The sequence below is a fragment of the Sorex araneus genome, chromosome 9 (genome assembly GCF_027595985.1).
Source record: "Sorex araneus isolate mSorAra2 chromosome 9, mSorAra2.pri, whole genome shotgun sequence".
In the NCBI taxonomy this organism is placed as follows: domain Eukaryota; kingdom Metazoa; phylum Chordata; class Mammalia; order Eulipotyphla; family Soricidae; genus Sorex; species Sorex araneus.
The window spans coordinates 4,775,956-4,798,066 of record NC_073310.1 but is presented as its reverse complement, the minus strand read 5'-3'; the positions used below and the strand labels follow the sequence as shown (position 1 = coordinate 4,798,066).

Here is a 22,111-nt window from a genome sequence, read left to right as displayed (position 1 = left end):
GGTTCTGTAGGTGCGACCTGAGATTGAACTTGGGCTGTGCCCTACCTATGGGCTGGTCCCTCTCTCTCTGGCTTAGGTCTGACCCTTTTCTTTTGCACATTGTCTCCCCTCTCGGTTCCGGTTCCCAGGCCGCAGCAGGGTTGTGTTTCTCGACAGCCTGACTTACCTGACTTACCACGGTCTAATAGCCCGTGACCTAATCACCCATCTCTATTTATTTGCTCCAAGGCAAATAAATAGAGCGTTGTCTGTCTTGTTGATGTCTCCTGCCCCTAAAACAGCGCATGCCACTTAACTGTCACTAGATGCTATCAACGAAAGGGCAGATGACCAACGCCCACCTCCAGGGAGACACTCACTGTTGCATTAAGGCAACAAGACCTAGGAAGAACTTGCAACACAGTATCTGGGCCCAGCCGGGCCCGCTGACAGCCTGTCCTCAGCTTCCCGGGCCTTTCTGGCAGATTTTTTTTTTTTTTTAACTGCTCCTCTGGTCCTGTCCCTCTCCTTTCCCCGGGGTCACTTTCCCGGGAGGAGCTGCCAGTTCCGCATCAATCAAAGACAGGCCGAACTGGTCCTGCAGCCCCAGGATCCGCGGCGACTCGGACCCAGGTCCTGCCTCCTCCTCGCCCCGTGGGTGACTCAGACGCTTTTAAAAGCAACCGCCGGTCGGGCTCGCACCGCAGACCCGCCGGCAGGAGCGAGCCCGGCGCGGGGCACCCCGCCGAGACCCCACGCCCGGGCCCGGCGCCCCGCAGCACGCAGGCGCGCCCCGCCCGCCACTATCGCGATAGTCGAGCGAGATCCGCGCTGGCCCTTTAATTGCCCCTTCCCGGGGGCCGGCCCCGCGCGTGCGCACTGCGGTTCTGCGCTTGTCATCATGGCGACGCGGGGCCATGTGCAGGACCCTAACGACAGGCGCCTCCGGCCCATTTACGGTGAGTGTCCGCGGCCCGGCCGGGCGCGCCGGCGGCGGCGGGGGCCGGGGCGGGGCGCGGGCCGGGCGGCGGGGGGCGCGGGCGCGGGGCTGCGGGGCGCGGGGGGCGGCCGCGCGGGCCTCTAGGCCGCAGCCGCGGGCCTCGCGTAGGCGCCGGCCGGGCCCGCCCGGACCCCCGCGGGGGGCAGCGCGGCGGCTCGGGCCGCGGCCGGCCGGCGGGGGCGGGTAACGGCGGCGCGGGGAGCCCCGGGCGCGCCCCGCGGGGTGGGCGCCGACCCCCGCGCGCGGAGCATCCCTCGCGCCGGCCCCGCGGGCCCTGGCACGGGCGCCGCTCGGGTGCCCGGTGCCCGCGCACGTGCGGGGCCGCGGCCGGCGCAAGGTCACCGCGGCGGGGCCTCGGGTGCTGGAGCCGCCGCGCGGGGCCGGCGGGAGGGAGGGCAGGGCAGGCCCGGGCCGGGCCGGGCCGGGCGCGCGGCCGCCGCCGACCCTCCCCTGGCGCAGCTGCGCCGCAGTTCGCCCCCCGCCCCCCCAGTCCAGCGGGGCTCCCCGCACCCCGCGCCTCCAGCCGGGAGGGCCCCGCGGGCCTGCGGACCTCGGCGCCGTGAAAGATCACACATTGCAGGCAGGAGCTGACACCTCTTCGGTGGCTGAGATGTCCCGTGATGGGGGCCGTGGTCCCTTGTCCGCGCTCAGCCCTCTGCAGGGTGACTGGGTGGTTTGGGCTGATGCGTGCATCAAGGTGTGGTGCGCTGTTTTTTTTTTTTTTTTTTCTTTCCCCCCTGCAGAATGAGACCTCGGGTTTGTAGCGTAGATTGGTGCTGATGGAGATCTCCTGGACTGAAATTAGTGTGTGTGAATTGGGGGAGGGGGTCATAACTCTCAGAGGTAACTGTGTTTCTTTTTGCGGTTTGCAGGAGACCTGACTTCACCTCTCGGTTCAGTTCAGTTTAGCTACGACCCCTCCAACTTGGGCCGTAGAAATAACCGCTAGTGGGTTGGACTCCCACCGCTGGCAGTCACTGCCCTTGGTCTTTTGTCTGGGTTATACAATTCGCTCTTGATCTGTTTATGCGTTTTCTTGGTACGGGCAGGTTGGGCCTTCCCCCTGCAGTACCCCGTACTTGAGGAAACTGGGACTTGACCCGTGTGATTTGTCCCTGTGTGCTTTGCGGTCAGCACCTCACGTCTGGTGGAGTTAGGGTTTGAAGTCCTGTGAACTGTAACGCTCACCCTCTAAACCACTCTAGACACCACCTCACTTTATTATAAAATTAATTTTTTTTTAAACTGTATTTGGGCCATGCCTGCCAGGTCTCACTCTTGACACCGGGGATCACGCCTGGCAGTGTCCTGGTTGCTATATGGGGGTCCTGGAGCTTGAACACGGGTGTGCCACACACCATCTCTCCAGCCCCACCCCTTCATTCAAGTGAAGACACTTCCAGAGGTCACACGGGTGTTGAGGGACAGAGAGGACTCTGATTTCCGTTTGGGGGAGGCCCGTAAGTTCTCCTGCCCTAGTATGTGCTTTCAGAGGACACGCATGAAGCCGACAAGGACCACAGAGGCAGAATCAGTTCTCATTTTGTAGCTCTGAGCGGTCGGGCCAAAAAGGCTGGCGGGTATCAGAGGGGCCCCCGAGTACCCATGAGCTCCGTCAGCTTTGACCCTCAAACCCAAACAAATGAAACAGTTCTGTGCAGTAGAGGCCCACAGACTCCCCCCACCTTCTCTAAGCTAAAACGACTCAGGACTTTTCAGAGTAATTGAATTTCCAAAATTGTCCTTGAAGTCCAAAGGAAACGCCTCAGCTGTCCCGTGAGTCACTTGGGATTAGTGCTGTCAGGGGCTTGGGGAGAGCTCAGGGGCTGAGCGCTTGCTTTGCCTGCAGGAAGCCCAGGTTCTGGGCCCCTGGAGCAGCCTGGGTCATCCCTGGTGGTGCCGGGGTGCGGTGCCGGAGCGCAGACCCCAAGCCAGAGCCTGAAGTAGCCCCCGGAAGCTGCTGGTCGTGCCCCCCCACGCCACACCCCCTGCTGTTTGCAACTACCCAGGAAGAGAAAACTTGTTTGTTTCATATTGTTAAATATCAATTGTTAATAAACTGTGATGTGTCACTTTTTAAAACATTGATGCCAGAGCTATGTAGAGCTTTTGTTCATGTCCCCAGAGGTTTCCTCTGGGAATTCCAAGGAGATTAATGCAGTTGAGCGGAGGGCAGCGAGAGAAAGGGTGCAGGCTGACCTTGACTTCAGTGCTTCCACCTCCAGATTTTGGGGACAGCCCCGCTTTTGTTGTTCGGAGCATTAAAGCTGAGATTGCCGCCTGAGCTCCCGGGCTGACAAGTGAGCGCGGTGGATGGCAGGAGGCTCGCAGCTGCGGGACTGAGTGCTTATTTGTGTACTGAGTATCTTATTAGCTCCATAAGGGTGTGGCTGCCCCCAGACTCCCAAACCCCCATTTCTTTTTTGGGGGGTGTGTGGGTTTGGAATCTATTTTCTGTGTAGAAATTTGATTAGTTGAGCCCTTTCAGACGTCCACCTCCTCGTTCGGAAATTGTTTGCGACAAGGGTTTCTGAACAGCCCCGGGCCTTCTCAGCACCTGCGTCATTATTCATTCGCGTTTCCTCTGCTGAAATGCTCTAGTGCAGCCCGTCCACTGCAGCTTTCCCACTCTCGTGACTTTCTATTTTCTACAAGTATGGAAAAGTGTGCCACTGACTAAGCTTTAGAGTCAGGTGTCCTAAGCCAGACTCTGTTCTGACTCTAAACTTCCAAAATTTAACCAGACACTTTTTTTTTTCTTTTTGGGTCACACCCGATGATGCACAGGGGTTACTCTTGGCTCTGCACTCAGGAATTACTCCTGGTGGTGCTCAGGGGACCATATGGGATGCTGGGATTTGAACTCGGGTTGGCAGCGTGCAAGGCAAACGCCCTACCCGCTGTGCTATCACTCCAGCCCCTAACCAGACACTCTTAAGACTTGAGTCCAGAGCTTTCTTCTACCATGATGAATTATTTTCTCTGGTGATTGAGGGAGGGGCCTTGGAGTGATAGCGGGGCCATCTATTTCTTATACTAAATACATTTGTAGCGAATACTAGAACTGCTAATAGAGAAGTTTCAAAGAAAAAATATTCCCGTAGTCTTGATACACATGGATACACATTCATATGCATGGATACACTTTAGATTTTTGGGTGTGTGAAGCAAAGCCAGTTCTGTCTGTTTTTGGGTCACAGCCAGTGATGCTCAGGAGTCACTCCTGGCCCTGCACGCAGGAGTCCCTTCTGTCGGGGGACCCTATGGGATGCGGGCCGGCGGCATGCCCGCTGACTGTGCAGCCCCTGTGCAAGGTCACTGTCATTGAGACTGACTTAGGAGGCGGCAAGGGGAGAGGTAGGGAGGAGAGAGTGAGTTCCAGAGAGAATACGGGCTTCTCCCACTGGGGAACAGGTGGGCAGCGTGTGCGCGCGCGAGGGAGCACTTGGCGTGGAGCACGCACCTGCACTCATGTTTGTGTGCAGCAGGCTTTTGCTTTGTCGTGTTCCTGGTGCAGTGCTGGGGGGTGGGCCTGAGACCCCGGGGGCTGCCCGGGGCCCCCCTTGCAGGTAAAGCGCGTGCTGGTCCCCTGGCCCCCTCTAAGGCTGGCTCTGGGTTTCCTTTCCTGGCTTTGGCCGGCTCGCAGTCCTGTCTGGGGGTCGGGCACGCCCTGTGTCCCAGCAGTGTTCCCGAGCGATGCCCGCCCTGGACGTTGCCCCTCCGTGCCGGCCACACCCTCACAAGCTCCGCGCTTCAGTTGTGTTCTGAGCCCTCGCTTTGAGTGAGGGATTTTGAACATCCCCCTCTTCTCTCCTGCCCTCTCGAGTTCCCTGCTTCATTCATTCATTCATTCATTCACTTGCTCCAGGAGTGACACAGTGTGGTGGTGAGTCAGGACTGGCCCCTTTGTCGCCGTGATGCTGTAGTCTGGGGCTCGCAGCCGCGCTCCTGCAGCTGCCGCTGAGGTGGCACCCTGCTTGGTGCCACGGCTGCTCTGCCAGGGCCAGAGTCACAGCATCGTGTGTGCGAGGCGGGCGCTTTGCCGAGTTACCCCCGCGCTCCCGTAAGAGACTTCATAGAGAGCAGCAGCGGGCTCCGTTGGCACACTCGGTCTTGGCAGTTCTCTTTCTGGGGTGTCCCACACCCTGCCGCGGTCAGGGCTCACTCCTGGCCCAGCACTGGGGATCACGCCTGACAGACTCGGGGCCATCCGGGGTCCCAGGGATGGAAGGCACGCGCCCGCCCCCTCTGCTATTGCTCCGGCCTCCCGAGGAATTATTTAAAGTTGCCTGTTTGGTTATTTAAAACAGACATGCCAAGTTAAATAATTAAACGCTCTTAAACCTAATTTGAGTGAGTTGCCATTATTAATAATTGCTTCTTGAAGCTTCCGGTTGTGGTCACGCTCACGAGTCCGCGCGCTCGTTTCGCTGTAGACTGCTTATTCCTCCACCCTCCTCCCCACACTCTCCGTTATACAGTTCTTTCTTTTCGTTTCGTGTTAGCTCTTGGTTTGGGGGTCACACTTGGCGGGGCCTAGGGCACACCCGTGGCTCTGGGCACCCGTCTGGGTGCTGAGGATTGGACTGGGGTGTGGTCAGTTGCTGTCCCGTCTGGCCTAGGCCCTCCTTTCCTCAGGCTGCTTATTTTTCGGGGCTGCTGTGTGCAGGCCCTGGGGAGCCGGGAGGAAGCACCAAGCAGCAGGCATGAGCTCGGTTTCAGGGGCTTTCTTCAAAGTCGCAGTGGATATTTTTAAAATGCTGACATGCAGATCGGACGTTTCCATGAGTTAAGGATGCAGAGGGACTGCCATTGGCTGCCACAGCAGTGGGCAGGGTGTCCCTGTGGCTCAGCTGTGGGGCACAGTCGGGAAAGGCCCCCCTTGGAGCGACCCTTCCCTCTAGACCTGAAGGGTGCTATGGGCGCGGCCGAGGGTTTAATAATCGGGCTTCAGGATTTGGAGATTTCTTGAGCTGGTTTGTTTTCTGTCTTTTTGGGTTGCTGGGATTAAACCTGGACCGGCCTGTGCAAGGCTCATCGTTGCTCCACCTCTGAAATTTGTTTTAAAGATGTGGGGAAGAGTGAGACACGGGGAAGAGATTTAATGGGGCATGGGCCTCAGGGGTGCAGGGGGGCTGAGGGCGGTTTCATTTTTGGTTTGGGGCCAAACCCAGCAGTGCTCAGGATTTGGTGCTCAGGGGACCAGACGTGGTGCCAGATTTGAACTGGGGTCAACCACATGCAAGGCACATACAAGCCACATACAAACCTTACCTCCTGTACTGGCCCAAGGTTTGTCCCCTCCCCCCTTTCCCTCTCTCCCTGTCACACCCGGCGATGCACAGGGGTCACTCCTAGCTCTGCCTAGAGTGAATCACTCTGGGAATCACCTCAGGAATCATTCCTGGCGTTCCTCAGGGGACCATAGGGGATGCCGGGATGGAGCCTGGGTGGGCCGCGTGCAAGGCCAACGCCCTCCCAGACAAAATCTACCTGCTTTAAGCAACGAACAGGAAACACGGGCCACATCCATCCTCCTGGATCCGTCCAGGTGCCCTTGTGCTTCGCCTTGGAAACTGCTAAACTCCGGGGCCCCACGGAAGTCAGGGGGTGCCGGGCCGGAGCGCGTTGGTTTGTAGGCAGGCTCAGGGGCCACGGCGGGTCTCGGCTCTGGCCGTTTCCCCTCTGCCTGTGTTGCCGGGTGTGCTCCCCAGACAGAAACCGAAACGGAACGGATGGGAATTCTGGAGCCAGCACTGTAGCTTCCAGCTCGGCTTATTTATCGCCTCCCGTGCCCGAGGTTCCAGTCCCCCGGCAGAGCCTGGCCTCCCAGTGCACGTCGGCCGGCCACTCCGTTGGACTGCGGCTCTGTGTCTAGCCTTTGTCCTCCAGCGTGGGCTGACGGGCTGGAAGCCCCTGCAGGAGAAGGCGGCGTGTGGGGGTTCCCGCCGGTCCTCCCCGCCCAGTGCTCAGGGCCATGTGGTGGCAGGGGTTGAACCCATGACTTGTGTTCGCAGAGCAGGTGCTCAGCTCTTGGGGCTGTGTCCCCGGCTGCTGAATTACTATCTTTATCTGGGTCTTGGTGCCCTGCCGCGTCTGAGTGGTTGGGGGGCAGGGAGGGCGGTGCCGTAGGTCCTCTTGGCCCGTGCCTGGGGGGGCGATGTGCAGGTGATAGAATTACACGCTGCCTTGAGCTGTCCCATCTGCTTTTTTTACCCTTCTTTCCCCTTCCTGCGTCTCTGTGTGTACTTGGTCAGCGTCCACGCCTGGTTACATTGTCTGGGGGAGCTTGAACTTGGGGCTCTGGAGGCACTTTGTCACTGATTTTTTTTTTGGGGGGTCACATCTGGCGATGCTCAGGGCTGACTCCTGGCTCTGCACTCAGGAATTACTCTTGGAGGTGCTCAGGGGACCATATGGGATGCTGGGAATCGAACCCGGGTTGGCTGAGTGCAAGGCAAACGCCCTACCCGCTGTGCTATCGCTTCAGCCCCTGCCACTGCTGTTTTAAGAAACCGCTGAAACTAGCCGAGGGTTTTTCTCATATTTGTTGTTTGGGGACACAATTGTCATAGCGTGTCTGTTTTCATACATTGCTTCTTCTTCTTCTTTAAATAGATTACCTTGATAATGGGAATAACAAGATGGCGATTCAGCAGGCAGATAAGCTGCTGAAGAAGCATAAGGATCTTCACTGTGCGAAGGTAACTCGACTCGCTGAGTTGCTGTTTGGTGCGCTGTGTTCTGTGATCTTTTCCTGAAGGAAGATGGGCCGGGGATGCTGCTCAGCGGGCAGTACAAAGCCCTGGGTTAGTCCCCGCACCGTTTAAAGGGGGGGCGGCGGTTAAGCGGGGGAGGAAAGGGAAAAGTACATAACAAAAAGGTTTTTGGGGTGGGGCGCAACCCCTTGCAGTGCTCAGAGCTTATTCTTGGTGCCGTGCTCAGGGATTACCCTGGCAGGGCCCCGGGACCATCTGGGGACTCAGACCGGGTCAGCTGTGTGCACGGCAGGCGCCCAGCCCACTGCGAGATCGCTCTGCCCCCTGTATGTTCGACGTGTCTACGATCGGCTGGCATTTCTGGGGGCGGGGGCACACCCAGCGGTGCGCAGGGCTGACTCCTGGCTCCGGCCCTTGCTGCTGTCATCATAGCCGGTGAGCAGGGCCGGCCCGAGAGAATCAGCTGCCGTTGCTTTTTCTTGCCTTTCCCGCGCTCTAAGCGGCTCTGTCCTCTTTCTAGGTCCTGAAGGCCATCGGCTTACAGAGAACCGGGAAGCAGGACGAGGCCTTCGCCTTGGCCCAGGAGGTGGCCGGCCTGGAGCCCACCGACGACAACTCGCTGCAGGCGCTCACCATCCTGTACCGGGAGATGCACCGACGTGAGCGCCTCTCCTGTTCCTGCTGCCCCCCCCCACCCCGGGGCTGGGCGGGGCGGGGCGGGCGGACAGAAGGAGATTCTTCATGTGTTTGGATTCTTGAATTTGGTTGAGGACTTGTTTCATTTGTGGCATTTTGATTTGCTAATTGAGTTTCTTTTTCATATATATATATATATATATTCTTTAATGTTTTTAATGTCGGGGAACATCCCCGGGGTGCACCCAGGAGAGGCGGATGACCCTGGGCTCTGCAGGACAGACCCAGGCCCAGCTCTTGGGGCTGTTGCCCGACATTTTCCCACCGAAACCAGAGCCTCGTGTCCTCAGCCCGTTGTGCCCGCTAGCCCCCGTGGGTGGGGTGCTATGTGTCTGAGGGGAGCACGGTGGTGTAGCACTACACCATGCTGTATGCTAATATTTGGGAAGTTTTCTCGGGTGAGGGACCACAGCTGACCACGCTTGGGGACTCTGCTGGGGGCTGCTCCTGGCAGTGCTCAGGGCTTTGTTTAATGCCGAGGGCGCCCCAGCATGCTCTAGGGACGTTGTATGAAAGAGGGAAAGGGGCTGGAGCGATAATACAGTGGGCAGGGCGTTTGCCTTGCACGCAGCCGACCCGCGTTCAATTCCTGGTATCCCATGTGGTCTCCTGAGCACCACCAGGAATGATTCCTGAGTGCAGAGCCAGGAGTAACCTCTGAGCATTGCCAGGTGTGACCTCAAAAGCAAGGAAGGAAGGAAGGAAGGAAGGAAGGAAGGAAGGAAGGAAGGAAGGAAGGAAGGAGGGAAGGAGCCGAGGGAAGCAGGGAGTAATCTGGGGAGAGGTGCTGAGACAATTTGGGGGACGTCATGTAGAGAGCGTGCCAGTAGGTCATGGTCTGGGGTGACGGCAGGCACCTGAGGAGGAAGAGGAAGAGGGAAGGGGATCGGGCAGAGGGAGCGATGTCAGTCGGGGGGGCCCGTGGAACCACAAAGCGTCTGATGTGGCTGGAATGTAACTTGAGCCTCAGTCTGGGGGTCCTGTACTGTGAACCAGACGGGGACCCTGACCTTTCCCAGCTGTATCCGAGTAACACCGGGCCCAGATTGGGCTGAGGGTCGTGATGCCGAGTACATTCCTGTTTTCTCTGTTCTGGGCTGCTGCTCCCGGCTCAGTGCTGGGGACGGGGCTGGGGCTTCCTGCATGCAGAGCCCGCGGCACGCCGGGCCTTTGGGCTGTCTCCAGCCCCCATTTTCCTTCTCTAATGACAGAAGCATCTTTTTTTATCTCCTCCCGATAAGGAAAGGGGGGAAAAAGTGTGGTTGAGATTTAAATTGTACCGCGATCATTAAGAAGATCCTGTTTCTCTCTGTCATAGCGGAGCTAGTCACAAAGCTTTATGAGGCGGCCGTGAAGAAGGTCCCCAACAGCGAGGAGTATCATTCGCATCTCTTCATGGCCTACGCCAGAGTTGGGGAGTATAAGAAAATGCAACAGGTAACACGGCCCCCAGCCCCTGGGCAGTGGCGGTCACATATAGGCGGAGGTCTGCGTGATTTAATTGCAGAGTGTGTGTCTGCACGGATGGCGTCTTTGTGGGGAGACCAGATGGGATCGAACCTGAGTCGCCACGTGCAGGGCACCCCCTTAATCAGTGTCCAGTCTTGCAGGTCCAGCCTTTAAAGGTGAAAGTTCACTTTGGTGCTGACCTGTTTTGCTTTCCAATAGAGAACAACCTCCAGGTCACTAGGCCCTTTTGGATCCTTGCTATTCGTGTGTGTGTGTGTGTGTGTGTGTGTGTGTGTGTGTGTATGTGTGTGCGCGCTCTTGCCCATATGCATGTGGAGGGTGGGGGGGTTTCCAGGTGGAGGGTGGGGGGGATGGGCCATACTCGGCTGTTCTCAGGGGCTAGTCCTGGATCTGTGCTCAGGAGTTACCTCAGGCAGTACTGTGGGACTAGGTGTGGGGGTCAGGGTTTAGTCCTCCTGCACTCTCCGGCCTTAAACATGCTGCCCGAGTGATAGTACAGTGTAGAACAGGTACTGGTAGTACAGGTAGGTGTTGGACTTGCACGCCCCTGGCCTGGGTTAGATATATGCATCCCGTATGGTCCCATGATCCCCGTGAGGAGTAACTCCTGAGCACTGCTGACCCCCAAAAGGAGACCCAGCCCAAACCCTTCCCCCTCCCAAATGTTGCTGTTCTATGAAAGTTCTTGCTTAGTAGAAACTGACCTCCGTTAGCTGTCCCTAAGTGACCTCTTATTGCTGTCTTTTAGGCTGGCATGGCTCTGTATAAGATTGTTCCCAAAAACCCTTACTACTTTTGGTCTGTGATGAGCTTGATCATGCAGGTGAGTACGGCGTTCCGGGTGGGAGGGGGCTTCTGTTTATTTCCTTGTATTATCTGAATATATTGTGGGTCATGTGTTGCAGCCTGTCAAACAGCTTTACGTTCTGTAATTTGACTTTTTGAGTTGGGTGATTTCAGAATTCATTATGACTCGTATCAGTTATTTCACTTTGAATTGTAGATCTATTCTTTAATGGGTCATTTGATATGTATGAGCCGCGGAATATTTGAAAAAGATTTTTTTTTTTTGCTTTTTGGGTCACACCCGGCAATGCACAGGGGTCATTCCTGGCTCATGCACTCAGGAATTACCCCTGGCGGTGCTCAGGGGGACCATATGGGATGCTGGGATTCGAACCCGGGTCGGCCGCGTGCAAGGCAAACGCCCTACCCGCTGTGCTATCTCTCCAGCCCCATGAAAAAGATTTTTTGTTTGGAGGCTGGAGTGATAGTACAGCGGGTAGGGCATTTGCCTGGCATGCGGCCGACCCGGGTTCGATTCCCAGCATCCCATAGAGTCCCCGAGCACCGCCAGGAGTAATTCTGGGTGCAGAGTGAGGAGTGACCCTTGCATCACCGGATATGACCCAAAAAGCAAAAAAAAAAAATTTTTTTTTTGGTGTTTGTGATCAAAATCTTTAACATTCTGATTTGAGATTTGTCTCTGAGACAGTGTTGTTGGGACTGGGTGTGTAGTCGGCAGTGGGAGACTCGCTTAGCGTGTGGGGGGCGGGGCCGGCCTCTCCCCGGCCAGCAGGCCCCGGTGCACAGTGTTCCGCACCCAGGGCCCACGGGGACAGTCGGGCTAATGGGGCCCACAGGCTGCAGGACAGAAATAAGGCGGCGGGGCCACTGTCAGACAAAAGCTGCAGGGCGCTGCCGTGGTCTGTCTGCATCTGAGTGAGGCCGGAGGCTTCCCCGGGGAGCTAATCCTGACGTCCCCGTGTCGCGCGGTGCCGGGGAGCGTGCAAGGAGCCGAGAGTGCGGCCGGGAAGAGTCACTAGTGTCTTGTCTCGTCCAGTCTATATCAGCGCAGGACGAAAACCTCTCAAGAACCATGTTTCTCCCGCTTGCCGAGAGGATGGTTGAGAAAATGGTCAAAGAAGACAAGATAGAAGCGGAGGCTGAGGTGAGACGCGACATTCTGCTTCGCTGCCGTGTTGTGAGATGTTGCTTTGTTTGTGTTTGTTTCGGGGCCACCCCTGGGGGTGCTCAGGGTCTGCTTCTGGCTCTGCACTCAGGCTCACTCGTGGCGGCGGTGCTCGGGGTCCCTGTGGGGTGCCGGGGATCGAACCTGTCACCTGTGTGCGAGGCAAACGCCCTCTGCACTGCACCTTCACGCGGTCCCTGAAACGTCGCCTCCTTTAGCAGAGTTGGGTCCTGGTGTTCTGCACACACGGGCTGAGGAATCTCTCACCTCAGACAGGAAACGCAGCAGAGCCCACGGCTGCGTGCATGCAGGGGCGCGTGGAGCTGACAGCTGGCGGGGTCTGTGTCAGCCCTTCACGCTGGCTCCATGGCACCCCACTCTACGACATACCGTGACTGTTGCTGAAAGGTTTCAGTGGTCGTACTTCTCATTTGTTTCTCCCGTAAGGTTGAACTTTATTATATGATCTTGGAACGCTTGGGAAAATACCAGGAAGCCTTGGATGTCATCAGAGGAAAACTGGGAGGTAATTTTCAAATTTCTTTTTCTCCTGTTTCATAAAAATTATATATTAAAAAAAAATTAGTGAAACATTTCTTTTTTTTTTTTTTTTTTTTTTTGCTTTTTGGGTCACACTTGGCGATGCACAGGGTTACTCCTGGCTCTACACTCAGGAATTACCCCTGGCCATGCTCAGGGGACCATATGGGATGCTGGGATTTGAACCCGGGTCGGCCGCGTGCAAGGCAGACGCCCTACCCGCTGTGCTATCTCTCCAGCCCCCGTAGTGAAACATTTCTTAAAACATAAGTCAATAAAGATCTAAAGACGAAAGCATTTGTAACTTTCATATTCTTTGAGATGTTTCTGTTTTTTTTTTTTTTTTTCTGGGTCACACCTGGCAATGCGCAGGGGTTACTCCTGCACTCAGGAATCACCCCTGGCAGTGCTCAGAGGACCATATGGGATGCTGGGAATTGAACCTGGGTCGACCGCGTGCAAGGCAAACGCCCTACCCACTGTGCTATTGCTCCAGCCGCTGTATATTTTTTCAATGGCAGTGTTTTTTTAGTTAAGTAAAGTCATTGTAGTTTGGAAATGTAAAAGGAAAGAGAATGTCACAGTCTGTAAAGGAAGATAACCTCAGAAGGGGGGCTCGGTGCTTGCATGTGTGCGGCCCGAGTTCTGTCTGTCACAGAACACAGCGCCATGGTGTGATAATAGCGTGGTGAGGACTGGGCAGAATTTCTTCTCTTGGTGCAGATGTTTATTGCCTGTCCAGTGGAGGCATTTGTGTGACTCTCTCTGTATGTTCCTGTTCGCCTTTGTTGTGTTTGTGTTTGTGTTTGGGTGTCCTTCCTTACCGAGACAAGGTTTGTTTCCAGGGTCAGATATCACACCTCTCCCCGCCACAGCCTCCACTTACGCTTTGGTCTTCTGCGGAGGCCTGGAAGGTTCGAGGCCTGAGTTCATTCCACCGTCAGCCCATCTCAGATGGCTTCCAGGATGGACCTGGGAAAGTGCTTCTTCCCTTTTTGTTGGAGAACTGATGTGTAGGAACATCGTACATGATTCTGGCCATTTCCCTATTTTGGAACAGTTAGGCCAAAGATTTCTCCCCCCACCCCTCCTTTTATTTATTTAATTTTTAATGGAATCACTGTGAGATCCACAGTTGCAGAGTTGTTCCTGATTGGGTTTGGGTTTCAGTCACACAGTGTCCCAACACCCACCAGTGCACATTTCCCACCACCGATAGACCCAGTTTCCTTCTTGCCACCCGCTAGCCTGCCACTGTGACAGGTACTATTCCTCTCTGTCCATCTCTGTCTGTCTGTGTGTCTGTCTATCTGTCTCTCCCTTGTGGGCATTATGGTTTGCAGTACAGGACTGCAAGGGTATTGTGTATGTCTCTTTCCCTCTGTCCAGCGCTCAGTTCTTGTCCAGAGTGATGCTTTCTAACTGTCATTGTCACAGTGAGGACAGAGGTTTTTGGCTCTCAACCTTTGCTCGTCTCCTCAGGAGGAGTTCTGAGACGCAGTTACTGCTTTAACGAGCTGGCTTTGAACAAGTTTTTATGGCCTTTGGGAGTAATTAGATGCAGAAGTGGAGCCTCAGTCTCTCAGGCGCGGTCATTAAACCGTTCCGCCGGGCTGTGCTGGGGAAAGCTCATGCCTTCCTCAGTGCTGCCCCTGTAAAACTGAGACACTAACTGATAATTATCTAATTACATAAAAAATGTAACAGCAGTTTTTGTTTGCCTGTTTGGAGGGTGTCTGGGGCACGCCTGGCAGTGCCCAAGGCTTACTCCTGGTTCTGCACTCAAGGATCTCCTGGTGGGATTCGGGGGACCCAGGGGGTACCAGGCATTGAACCAGAGTTTGCTACCTGCAAGGCCGCCGGAACAATCTGTTTAAGACGTCTGAGATAGACAGCTGGAAGGAGTCGTTTCCCCAGAAAGTCCGTGTTTCCTTCCTTGTGGGTGGGCTTCACTGTGCTGTGTGAGCAGAGCGAAGCCCGCTTAGCAGCGTGTCCGCCTTTCCCGTAGAGAAGCTGACCAGTGAGATCCAGAGCCGGGAGAATAAGTGCATGGCCATGTACAAGAAGCTGAGCCGGTGGCCCGAGTGCAACGCCCTGTCCCGCCGCCTCTTGCTGAAGAAGTGAGTAGCCGGGGCGGCTGCGGCTGCCGTCCCAGCAGGGCTCCGGCAGGTCTAGTCCTGCTTTTCCCTTTGCCTCTGTCTTGGGAGATTTCTGAGCACCAGGTCACCTTTGCTAGTGTGTTCTGGCGATTTTCAGGGTTCCGATGAGCTTTTGTCTTTCAGCGAAGAGGAAACCCGTCCTTTATGCCTTTAGGATCAGGACTGTCCGTCTTTCTTTTGTTAATTCAGCAGGGTCTGCGTCCGTCTCCTCCGCCTCCTTTCAGGGAGGGTGGTCTGGGAGTTCCATGTTAAGAGTTTTAGTTTCCTAATGTCATTTTATTGAAGGAAGATAGTTTCTTCATTGATTTTTATTTTATTTTTTTTGGTGTTTGGGCCACACCCAGCTTTTTTTAAATTTAAATTTATTTTTTAATTAGTGAGTCACAGTGAGGGTAATTACAGATTCACACATTTTCGTGCTTGTTTTTCCCTCATGCAATGTTTGAGAGCCCATCCCTCCACCAGTGTCCATTCTCCACCACCAATGAACCCAGTATCCCTCCCACCCCCCAATCCCATCCCCCCGCCCCACCCCGCCTCTGTGGCGGGGCATTCCAATTTGATATCTCTCTTTCCTTTGGGTGTTGTGGTTTGCAATAGGGGTACTGAGTGGCCATCCTGTTCAGTCTCTAGTCTACTTTCAGCACGCATCTCCCTCCCCGCGCGGGATCTCCAATCACAGTTTTCTTGGTGTCCCCTTCTCTGTCTGGGATGACTTTCCCCCAGCGTGGGCCACACCCAGCTTTGCTCAGTGAAGTTGCTAAGGGGACCGGATGGGGCTGGCCATTGCCCTGCCCTGCCCACGGTCCTGTCTCCCAGCCCCCTCTGAGCGTGGCCCCGGCACTGGGCGGGAAGCCTGTGGGGAGGCGGGTCAGTCCTGGTAAACTCGGTGTGGAGGGGAGCTCGGCCAGCCTGCTGCTCCCGGGGGGGTGGAGGGGGGCAGGGGGACGCTCCCAGCTCTGGTTTAAGCCTGTTTGCCCCGTTCCGTCTGGTTCCAGCTCGGATGACTGGCAGTTCTACCTGACGTACTTCGATTCTGTCTTTCAACTGATTGAAGAGGCCTGGACCCCTCCGGCCGCGGGCGAGCAGTAAGTCGGCCCCTTTCCTGCACGTTCCCGTGCTCCCTGTGCTACTCCCAGTGCTACTTAGGGTTTCGGGCTACAGACATGCCAGAATCTGTTTGTAAGTCTAATTTAACTTTTTTTCTTTTTTAATGGTTCTGGGAATTGAGCCCTGGCCTTACACAGGCAAATTCTTTACTGCTGGGCTATATTCTGGCTTTTTCCTCCATTTCAAAATTTCTTAAGTAAAAGCATGTTTATTATAAAATATTTTCTTATTAATGCCTAAGTGTATAGTGTAGAAACTGTTAGGTTCTAGTTAGTATCTCAGAATTGATGTTTTTTGGTTTTCAGTTTTTCTTTTTTATTGAGATGTAATTGCTCCTGAGCTATCTTGGCATCTTTTCACCCAGACGTTTTCCCATCCATAATACTAACATAAGCATTATTTGACATTAAAACAGGATCAGAGTAGACCTGACGGTTCGCGTTGGTTTTGGTTGGGAGGGTGTGGGGTTCCACACAGTGGTGCTCAGGTACTCGGAGCTGGTCCTGCTTTATTACTTGGCAGTTGCTTCTGGGGACCGGGTAGTGCCAGGGGTCAAATGTCGTCCTCCAGTTTTGCTTGTCTTGCATGCGGCCAGTTTGGGTTCAGTTCCTGGCATCCAGACCCGCCAGAATCTGAGCACAGAGCTGGGAGTCAGCCCTGAGCACTGTTGGTGTGCTTAGAAACAACAGAAAACCAGAGCCCAAAAAATGAAGGCTACATCAGGCCAAGCAGGCGCCCCGCCTGGTGCGCTGTTGCTGTCCCTGTCCCTGCCGCTCCGGGTCATCTCCTTGTTTGAGAGAGCAGGAGGGAGAGGTGGTTGCTCACTCTCCAGATGGGGAGGCGTCATACGTGTTAGCTTGCTTTCTTGTTTTTGTGTGTTTTGATTTTGAGCCCCGTGCAGTGCTCGGGGGTTACTTCTGGTCCTCCGGTGCTCGGGAATCCATACGGGTGACTGGGGATTGGACCTGGTTGGCTGAAGGCCAGGCAAACACCTTTCCTCGGTACCGTCGCTCTGGCCCCTCCGAACTTTCTCTTAGTTCTGTTTGCATTGTTTTATAATTATAGAAGCCTTGTTCTTGATTTCTAGGTTGTTTCTTTTTGTTTTTTTGGGCCACCCCCTACATGCTCAGGGCTGACTCCTGGGGGGGATCAGGTATCACATTGGGTGCCGGGGATTGAGCCCAGGTCAGTCATGTGCATGAAGAAGGGCCCCATCCACTCTCTCCGGCCCCAGCTTGTTTCTCGAAATCAGTTTCACCTGACTTGAGGTTTCGTAGTGGACAGTGGAGTCACATGCTGTCCTTTTCATGTGTGCGTACCCAGCTCCTCGGAGGGAGAGGTGCATTACTCGGCAGAAGAAGCTGTGAAGTTCATAGAGGACCGGATCACAGAGGAGTCCAAGAGCTCGCGCCAGCTCCGCGGACCACATCTCGCCAAGCTGGAGCTCATTCGACGCTTACGGCGTCAGGGTTTTAACGACGAGTACAAGCTGGGTAAGAAGCGGGGGCTCCTGGGGCTCACTGGGGCGACCCAGGGAAGCCCTGAATACAGTGTGGTATTTTCTCGCAAGGCCTATCACGGCAGGGACGTGCCTGTGTCTGGCCAGCAAGCTCTGGCCCGACTGCCCCTCACCGGCTGCATCAGTCTTGTTCTGGAAGCAGATTTTTTTTTGCTTTTTGGGTCACACCCGGCAATGCTCAGGGGTTACTCCTGGCTCATGCACTCAGGAATTAACTCCTGGTGGTGCTCAGGGGACCATATGGGACAATCGAAGCCATATTGGCCGCATGCAAGGCAAATGCCCTACCCCCTGTGCTATCGCTCCAGCCCCTGGAAGCAGATATTTTTATGACTTGGAAATATTTACCGATAAATGGCTCACTTATAAAATTGGCCCTCGGTAACACGTTCAGCGAGGGTTCAGATTAGCACCTCCGGGGCTGGAGGGAGCGCAGTAGGATGCGGCGTCCCTGCCGGAAGCAGGGGGCTACGGTACTGGGCTGTGCCCAGGGCTTCTCCCGGGTTCCGAGCGTCCCCGCAGCCCCTCTAGTATGTCCAGATGCCCAGGTTATTGGGCCGGGGCTCGGGGTTGTCCGGCCGCTTGCGCCCCCCGCCAGATGTGGTGCCTTGGTGCCTTCTGCAGGCAAGACTTCTCTGGCCTGCAGGCTTCCTGGTTTTAAATTATAATCTGAATTGTATTATGTTTAGAATAATAACATTCCTTAATATTTTAGTTTCATAGTGTTGAGATGAAATCCAAAGAAACTCTTTATTTCTCTCCCTCATTGTTCTGAAAAATAGTTGGGTCATGTTTGGGCCATAGCCGGCGTGCTGGGGTGGTGCTGGTGGGGTTGGGGGGCAGATCCAGGCCCTGCGAATGCAGTTGGGAATCAGTCCTGGGAGCTATCTTCCTGGCATTGCTATTGAATTGTTCTTATTTTATTTTATTTTATTTTATTTGGCTTTTTTTGGGTCACACCCAGCGATGCACAGGGGTTACTCCTGGCTCATGCACTCAGGAATTACCCCTGGCGGTGCTCAGGGGACCTTATGGGATGCTGGGAATCGAACCCGGGTCGGCCACGTGCAAGGCAAATGCCCTCCCCGCTGTGCTATCGCTCCGGCCCCTTGAATTGTTCTTAAAAGTTAGCGTGGGCAGGGGCCGGAGCTGTAGTACAGCATGTACGGTGTTTAGCCGGCACCCAGCTGACCCCACTACGATCCCCGACAACCCATATGGTCCCCCGAGCCCTGGGCTCTGGCTGGAGGAACTCCTGACAGCACTGGCTATGCCCCCCCCTCCAGAAACAAAACGTGTAATGGAGTGATTATTTTCCCCCCTTCCAGGTGATCCAGAAGAATTAATGTTCCAGTATTTTAAAAAGTTTGGAGATAAGCCTTGTTGCTTTACAGATCTCAAGGTGTTTGTCGATCTCCTGCCTGCTACACAGTGTACAAAGGTAAGTTTGGTTGCTCCGAGTTGTTGGATGCTGTTGACCGTTGCCGGGGTGCTCCCTGACGCGTGTGGGAGGGGTCCATCCGGGTCTTGCTCAGGCGCTGTTGGAGTAAAGGCATGATTTCTGACCTTTGCCACGTTTCTTCTTTTTCTTCTTTTTTTTTTTTTTCTGGGTCACACCTGGTGATGCTCAGGGCTTACTCCTGTTTGCACTCAGGAATTACCCCTGGTGGTGCTCAGGGGACCCTATGGGATGCCGGGAATCGAACCCGGGTCAACTGTGTGCAAGGCAAATGCCCTCCCCGCTGTGCTGTCGCTTCAGCCCCTGCACATTTCTTACACTATGCCACAGTGACATAAAGCCTCTGGTGGACAGTTGGAAAACATTTGGGGTGCTGGAGTTTGGGTCACACAACGGTGCTCAGGGCTTACTCCTATATCTATGCTCAAGGATCACTCCTGGTGATGCTCAGGGGACCATATGTCATGCCAGGATCAAACCAGGCTTGGCTACATGCTAGACAGTCACCTTATCCACTGAACTATCTTTTGGTCCCTGGATTTAAAAATATATATATATATTTCTGGTTTTGCTGCTGCAGCTGGATTCTGTCCAACAGCGCTGTTGGTGCTGGGACTGAAGCGGGGCGTCATGGGCAAGGCCGCGCTCCTCCTCCAGCCTTGGCCCCGCCAAGATGGATAAATGTTTTAAAAATGGAGGTGGGGGGCGGGTGTGGGGTCATACCTGGCAAAGCTCAGGGCTTCCTCCCGGCTCTGCACTCAGAAATCACTCCCAGTGGTCCTCAGAGGACCGTATGGGATTCGAATGTTGGTACCCAGGTCGGCCACGTGCAAGGCAAACACCCTCCCCGCTGTGCTCCCTCTCAGACCGAAATTTCTAAACATACTCAAGGGGGCCGGAGAGATAGTGCAGCGCTAAGGTAGACGGTGACCACAGTAGCTAAGAACCTGCCACTCGGCACTGTGTTGGTCCCGGTTCATGCACAGTCTAAACAAGGATCAAGCTGGCCTGCTGTCCCGAGGGCCGAGCCCCTGGGAAGGGCCCTCGGATGGTTACCTGGAGGCACTGACTTCAGCTGCTGACGGTATTTTTTACTGCCTTACTGTGGGTTCTCCCCCCCCTTGTTGCATCACATCCGGCGCTGCACTGGCTCAGCACTCAGGAGTCACTCCTGGTGGTGCTTGGGGGAACCCTATGGGATGTCGGAATTGAACTCCGGTTGGCTGTGTGCAAGGCAAATGCCCTACCGCAGTACTATGGCCTCGGCCCCCTGCTGTGGGTTTTTTTTTGGGGGGGTGGGTCACACCCGGTGATGCTCAGGGGTTACTCCTGGCTCTGCACTCAGGTATTACTCCTGGCGGTGCTCGGAGGACCATATGGGATGCTGGGAATCGAACGCAGGTCAGCCACGCCCTACCCGCTGTGCTGTCGCTCCAGCCCCTGCTGTGGGTTTTTAAGCTCAACAGTAAATGATTCAACTTTTCAAAGAAGCTTTCTGCATAGCAGTGTAACCGTATAAAGCTAAAAAAAAGAATGAATGTGTCTCTGAACAGAATCGGTTAAGATTGCTTTTCAGTGTTCACTGAGAAAAAAAAAAAACAAGTAATAATATTTGAAAAACAGCCACTACAGACAGTGATCAGAGGGAATGGAATAGCTGGAGTAGGAACTAGGTTTTTTGTGGTTTTTTTTGCTTTTTGGGTCACACCCAGCGATGCTCAGGGGTTATTCCTGGCTTTGCACTCAGGAATTACTCCTGGCGGTGCCTGGGGGACCATATGGGATGCCGGGGATCGAACCCGGGTCGGCCGCGTGCAAGGCAAACGCCCCACCCGCTGTGCTATCGCTCCGGCCCCAGGAACTAGGTTTTAATCCAAGTTGCAGTTTCTTTGTGACGAAACAGATCATAAAAAGGCATGCAATTTTAGACAGGCTGAGGCAGAATCAAGACAAATGTGAAACTGTATGAGTGGCATATAATTTTAATTGAATTGTTTGTATCCAAAAGTTTATGCCTAAAGTTGAAGAGGTCACATAGTCCTAGGAGGGACCCCCTGCAGGAACTGGGGTGCAGGCCTTGCACGCATCAGTTTTCTGTCTTTTTGGCAAGGTGTATGGAATTGCTGATACCTTTGTGCCCAATAATAATACGTGGGTGCCAGTTCCACGAGGTTTCACCTGTACTGTGGGCTGTTAGGATTTTTGTTTCTGTTTTAGCGTTTTGGTCGATATAAAATGGTCTAAGGGCCTGGAATGATGGCACAGCGGGTAGGGCACTTGCCGTGCACGAGCCAGACCCCGGCATCCCATATGGTCCCCCTGCGCACCACCAGCTGTGATACCTGAGCGCCGGGCCTGGAATAACTAACCTTGGAGCATTGCGAGGTGTGGCCCCAAACAAAACAAACAAGTGGCACAGTAAAGGGGTTTCAATCTGCAATTTTTAATTTTGCCTTTTGTTTTGAGGGCCACACACAGCAACTCTCGGGTCACTCCTGGCTCTACACGTAGGAACTACTTCTTGTGGTATTTGGGGGACCATACGGGGTGCCAAAGAGCTAACCTGGGTAGGCTGCATGCACGGCAAGTGCCCTACGTTCTATGGTTGCTCTGGCTCCTAATGAGTATTTTTAAAATAATGCCTTGCTTGACCAACACTGCAGTGTTTGTTAAGTACGTTTGGCCTTGCATGTGGCCAACCCAGGTTCCATCCCCGGTGTCCCATCTGGGCCCCTGAGCCCCGCTAGGGAGCGGGAATCCCCTCTGAGCGCTGTCCTGTGCCCTCCCTCCCTGCCTCGCTCCCCCCACCCCCAAAAAGAAGCCTGGTTCTGTTCTCAGTCTGGTGCTCCTCTCTTTCCACTTTGCAGTTCATTAATCAGTTACTCGGGGTGGTTCCTTTGTCGACACCAACGGAGGATAAGTTGGCGCTGCCCGCTGACATCCGTGCGCTGCAGCAGCATCTGTGTGTGGTGCAGCTGACCAGGTTGCTCGGCTTGTACCACACGATGGACAAAACGCAGAAACTGAGCACGGTCCGAGAGCTGATGCTAAGGTACCAGCATGGACTGGAATTCGGTGAGCAAACTCGGTGGGCAGAGCCTTACAGGTGAGGGCCCCGCTACTCAGCATCCCGTGTTGTGATGCGTCCAGCCGTCCCAGGGTGGCTTCTCAGGGCCACCTGTTGCCTTGCTTTCCGTCTTCTTACCTGTGTCCTTCTCCCCTCATCGAGACTCCCGTGGATTTCCACGAGAACTCTCAGGACTCTCAGGCAGTCCGTGATAATTGTCACTTTTGCTGTTTACTGTGACTGTTTAATGAACAGGAATATCGTAAACTGAAAGAAATAGAGTTTTGGAGTAGCCTTATTTCTAAGTGGAAACTTCTGTGTGACGCACGTCACTGGGCGGTGTCAGTGTCTCTTTAACCGGGTCCTCAGAGATGTGCTGGGGCCCGAGCTGAGTGGGAGGGGGCTGCCCTGGTTCAGGTGC

At 54.8% G+C, this 22,111-nt stretch overlaps 1 protein-coding gene across 1 annotated transcript in view; it reads left to right on the top strand.

Moving 5' to 3' along the window:
* The first annotated feature begins 849 nt into the window (after window positions 1-849).
* Window positions 850-22,111, top strand: part of NAA25 (N-alpha-acetyltransferase 25, NatB auxiliary subunit) — a 44,713-nt gene continuing 23,451 nt past the window's right edge. Inside the window, exons 1-12 of the mRNA XM_055147222.1 lie at window positions 850-938; window positions 7,598-7,683; window positions 8,219-8,357; window positions 9,713-9,831; window positions 10,613-10,687; window positions 11,708-11,815; window positions 12,284-12,362; window positions 14,385-14,496; window positions 15,534-15,623; window positions 16,969-17,138; window positions 18,493-18,605; window positions 21,491-21,698. Coding sequence (XP_055003197.1) covers window positions 881-938; window positions 7,598-7,683; window positions 8,219-8,357; window positions 9,713-9,831; window positions 10,613-10,687; window positions 11,708-11,815; window positions 12,284-12,362; window positions 14,385-14,496; window positions 15,534-15,623; window positions 16,969-17,138; window positions 18,493-18,605; window positions 21,491-21,698 — 1,357 coding nt within the window. The 5' untranslated portion in view covers window positions 850-880. The remainder of the gene's footprint in view (window positions 939-7,597; window positions 7,684-8,218; window positions 8,358-9,712; window positions 9,832-10,612; window positions 10,688-11,707; window positions 11,816-12,283; window positions 12,363-14,384; window positions 14,497-15,533; window positions 15,624-16,968; window positions 17,139-18,492; window positions 18,606-21,490; window positions 21,699-22,111) is intronic.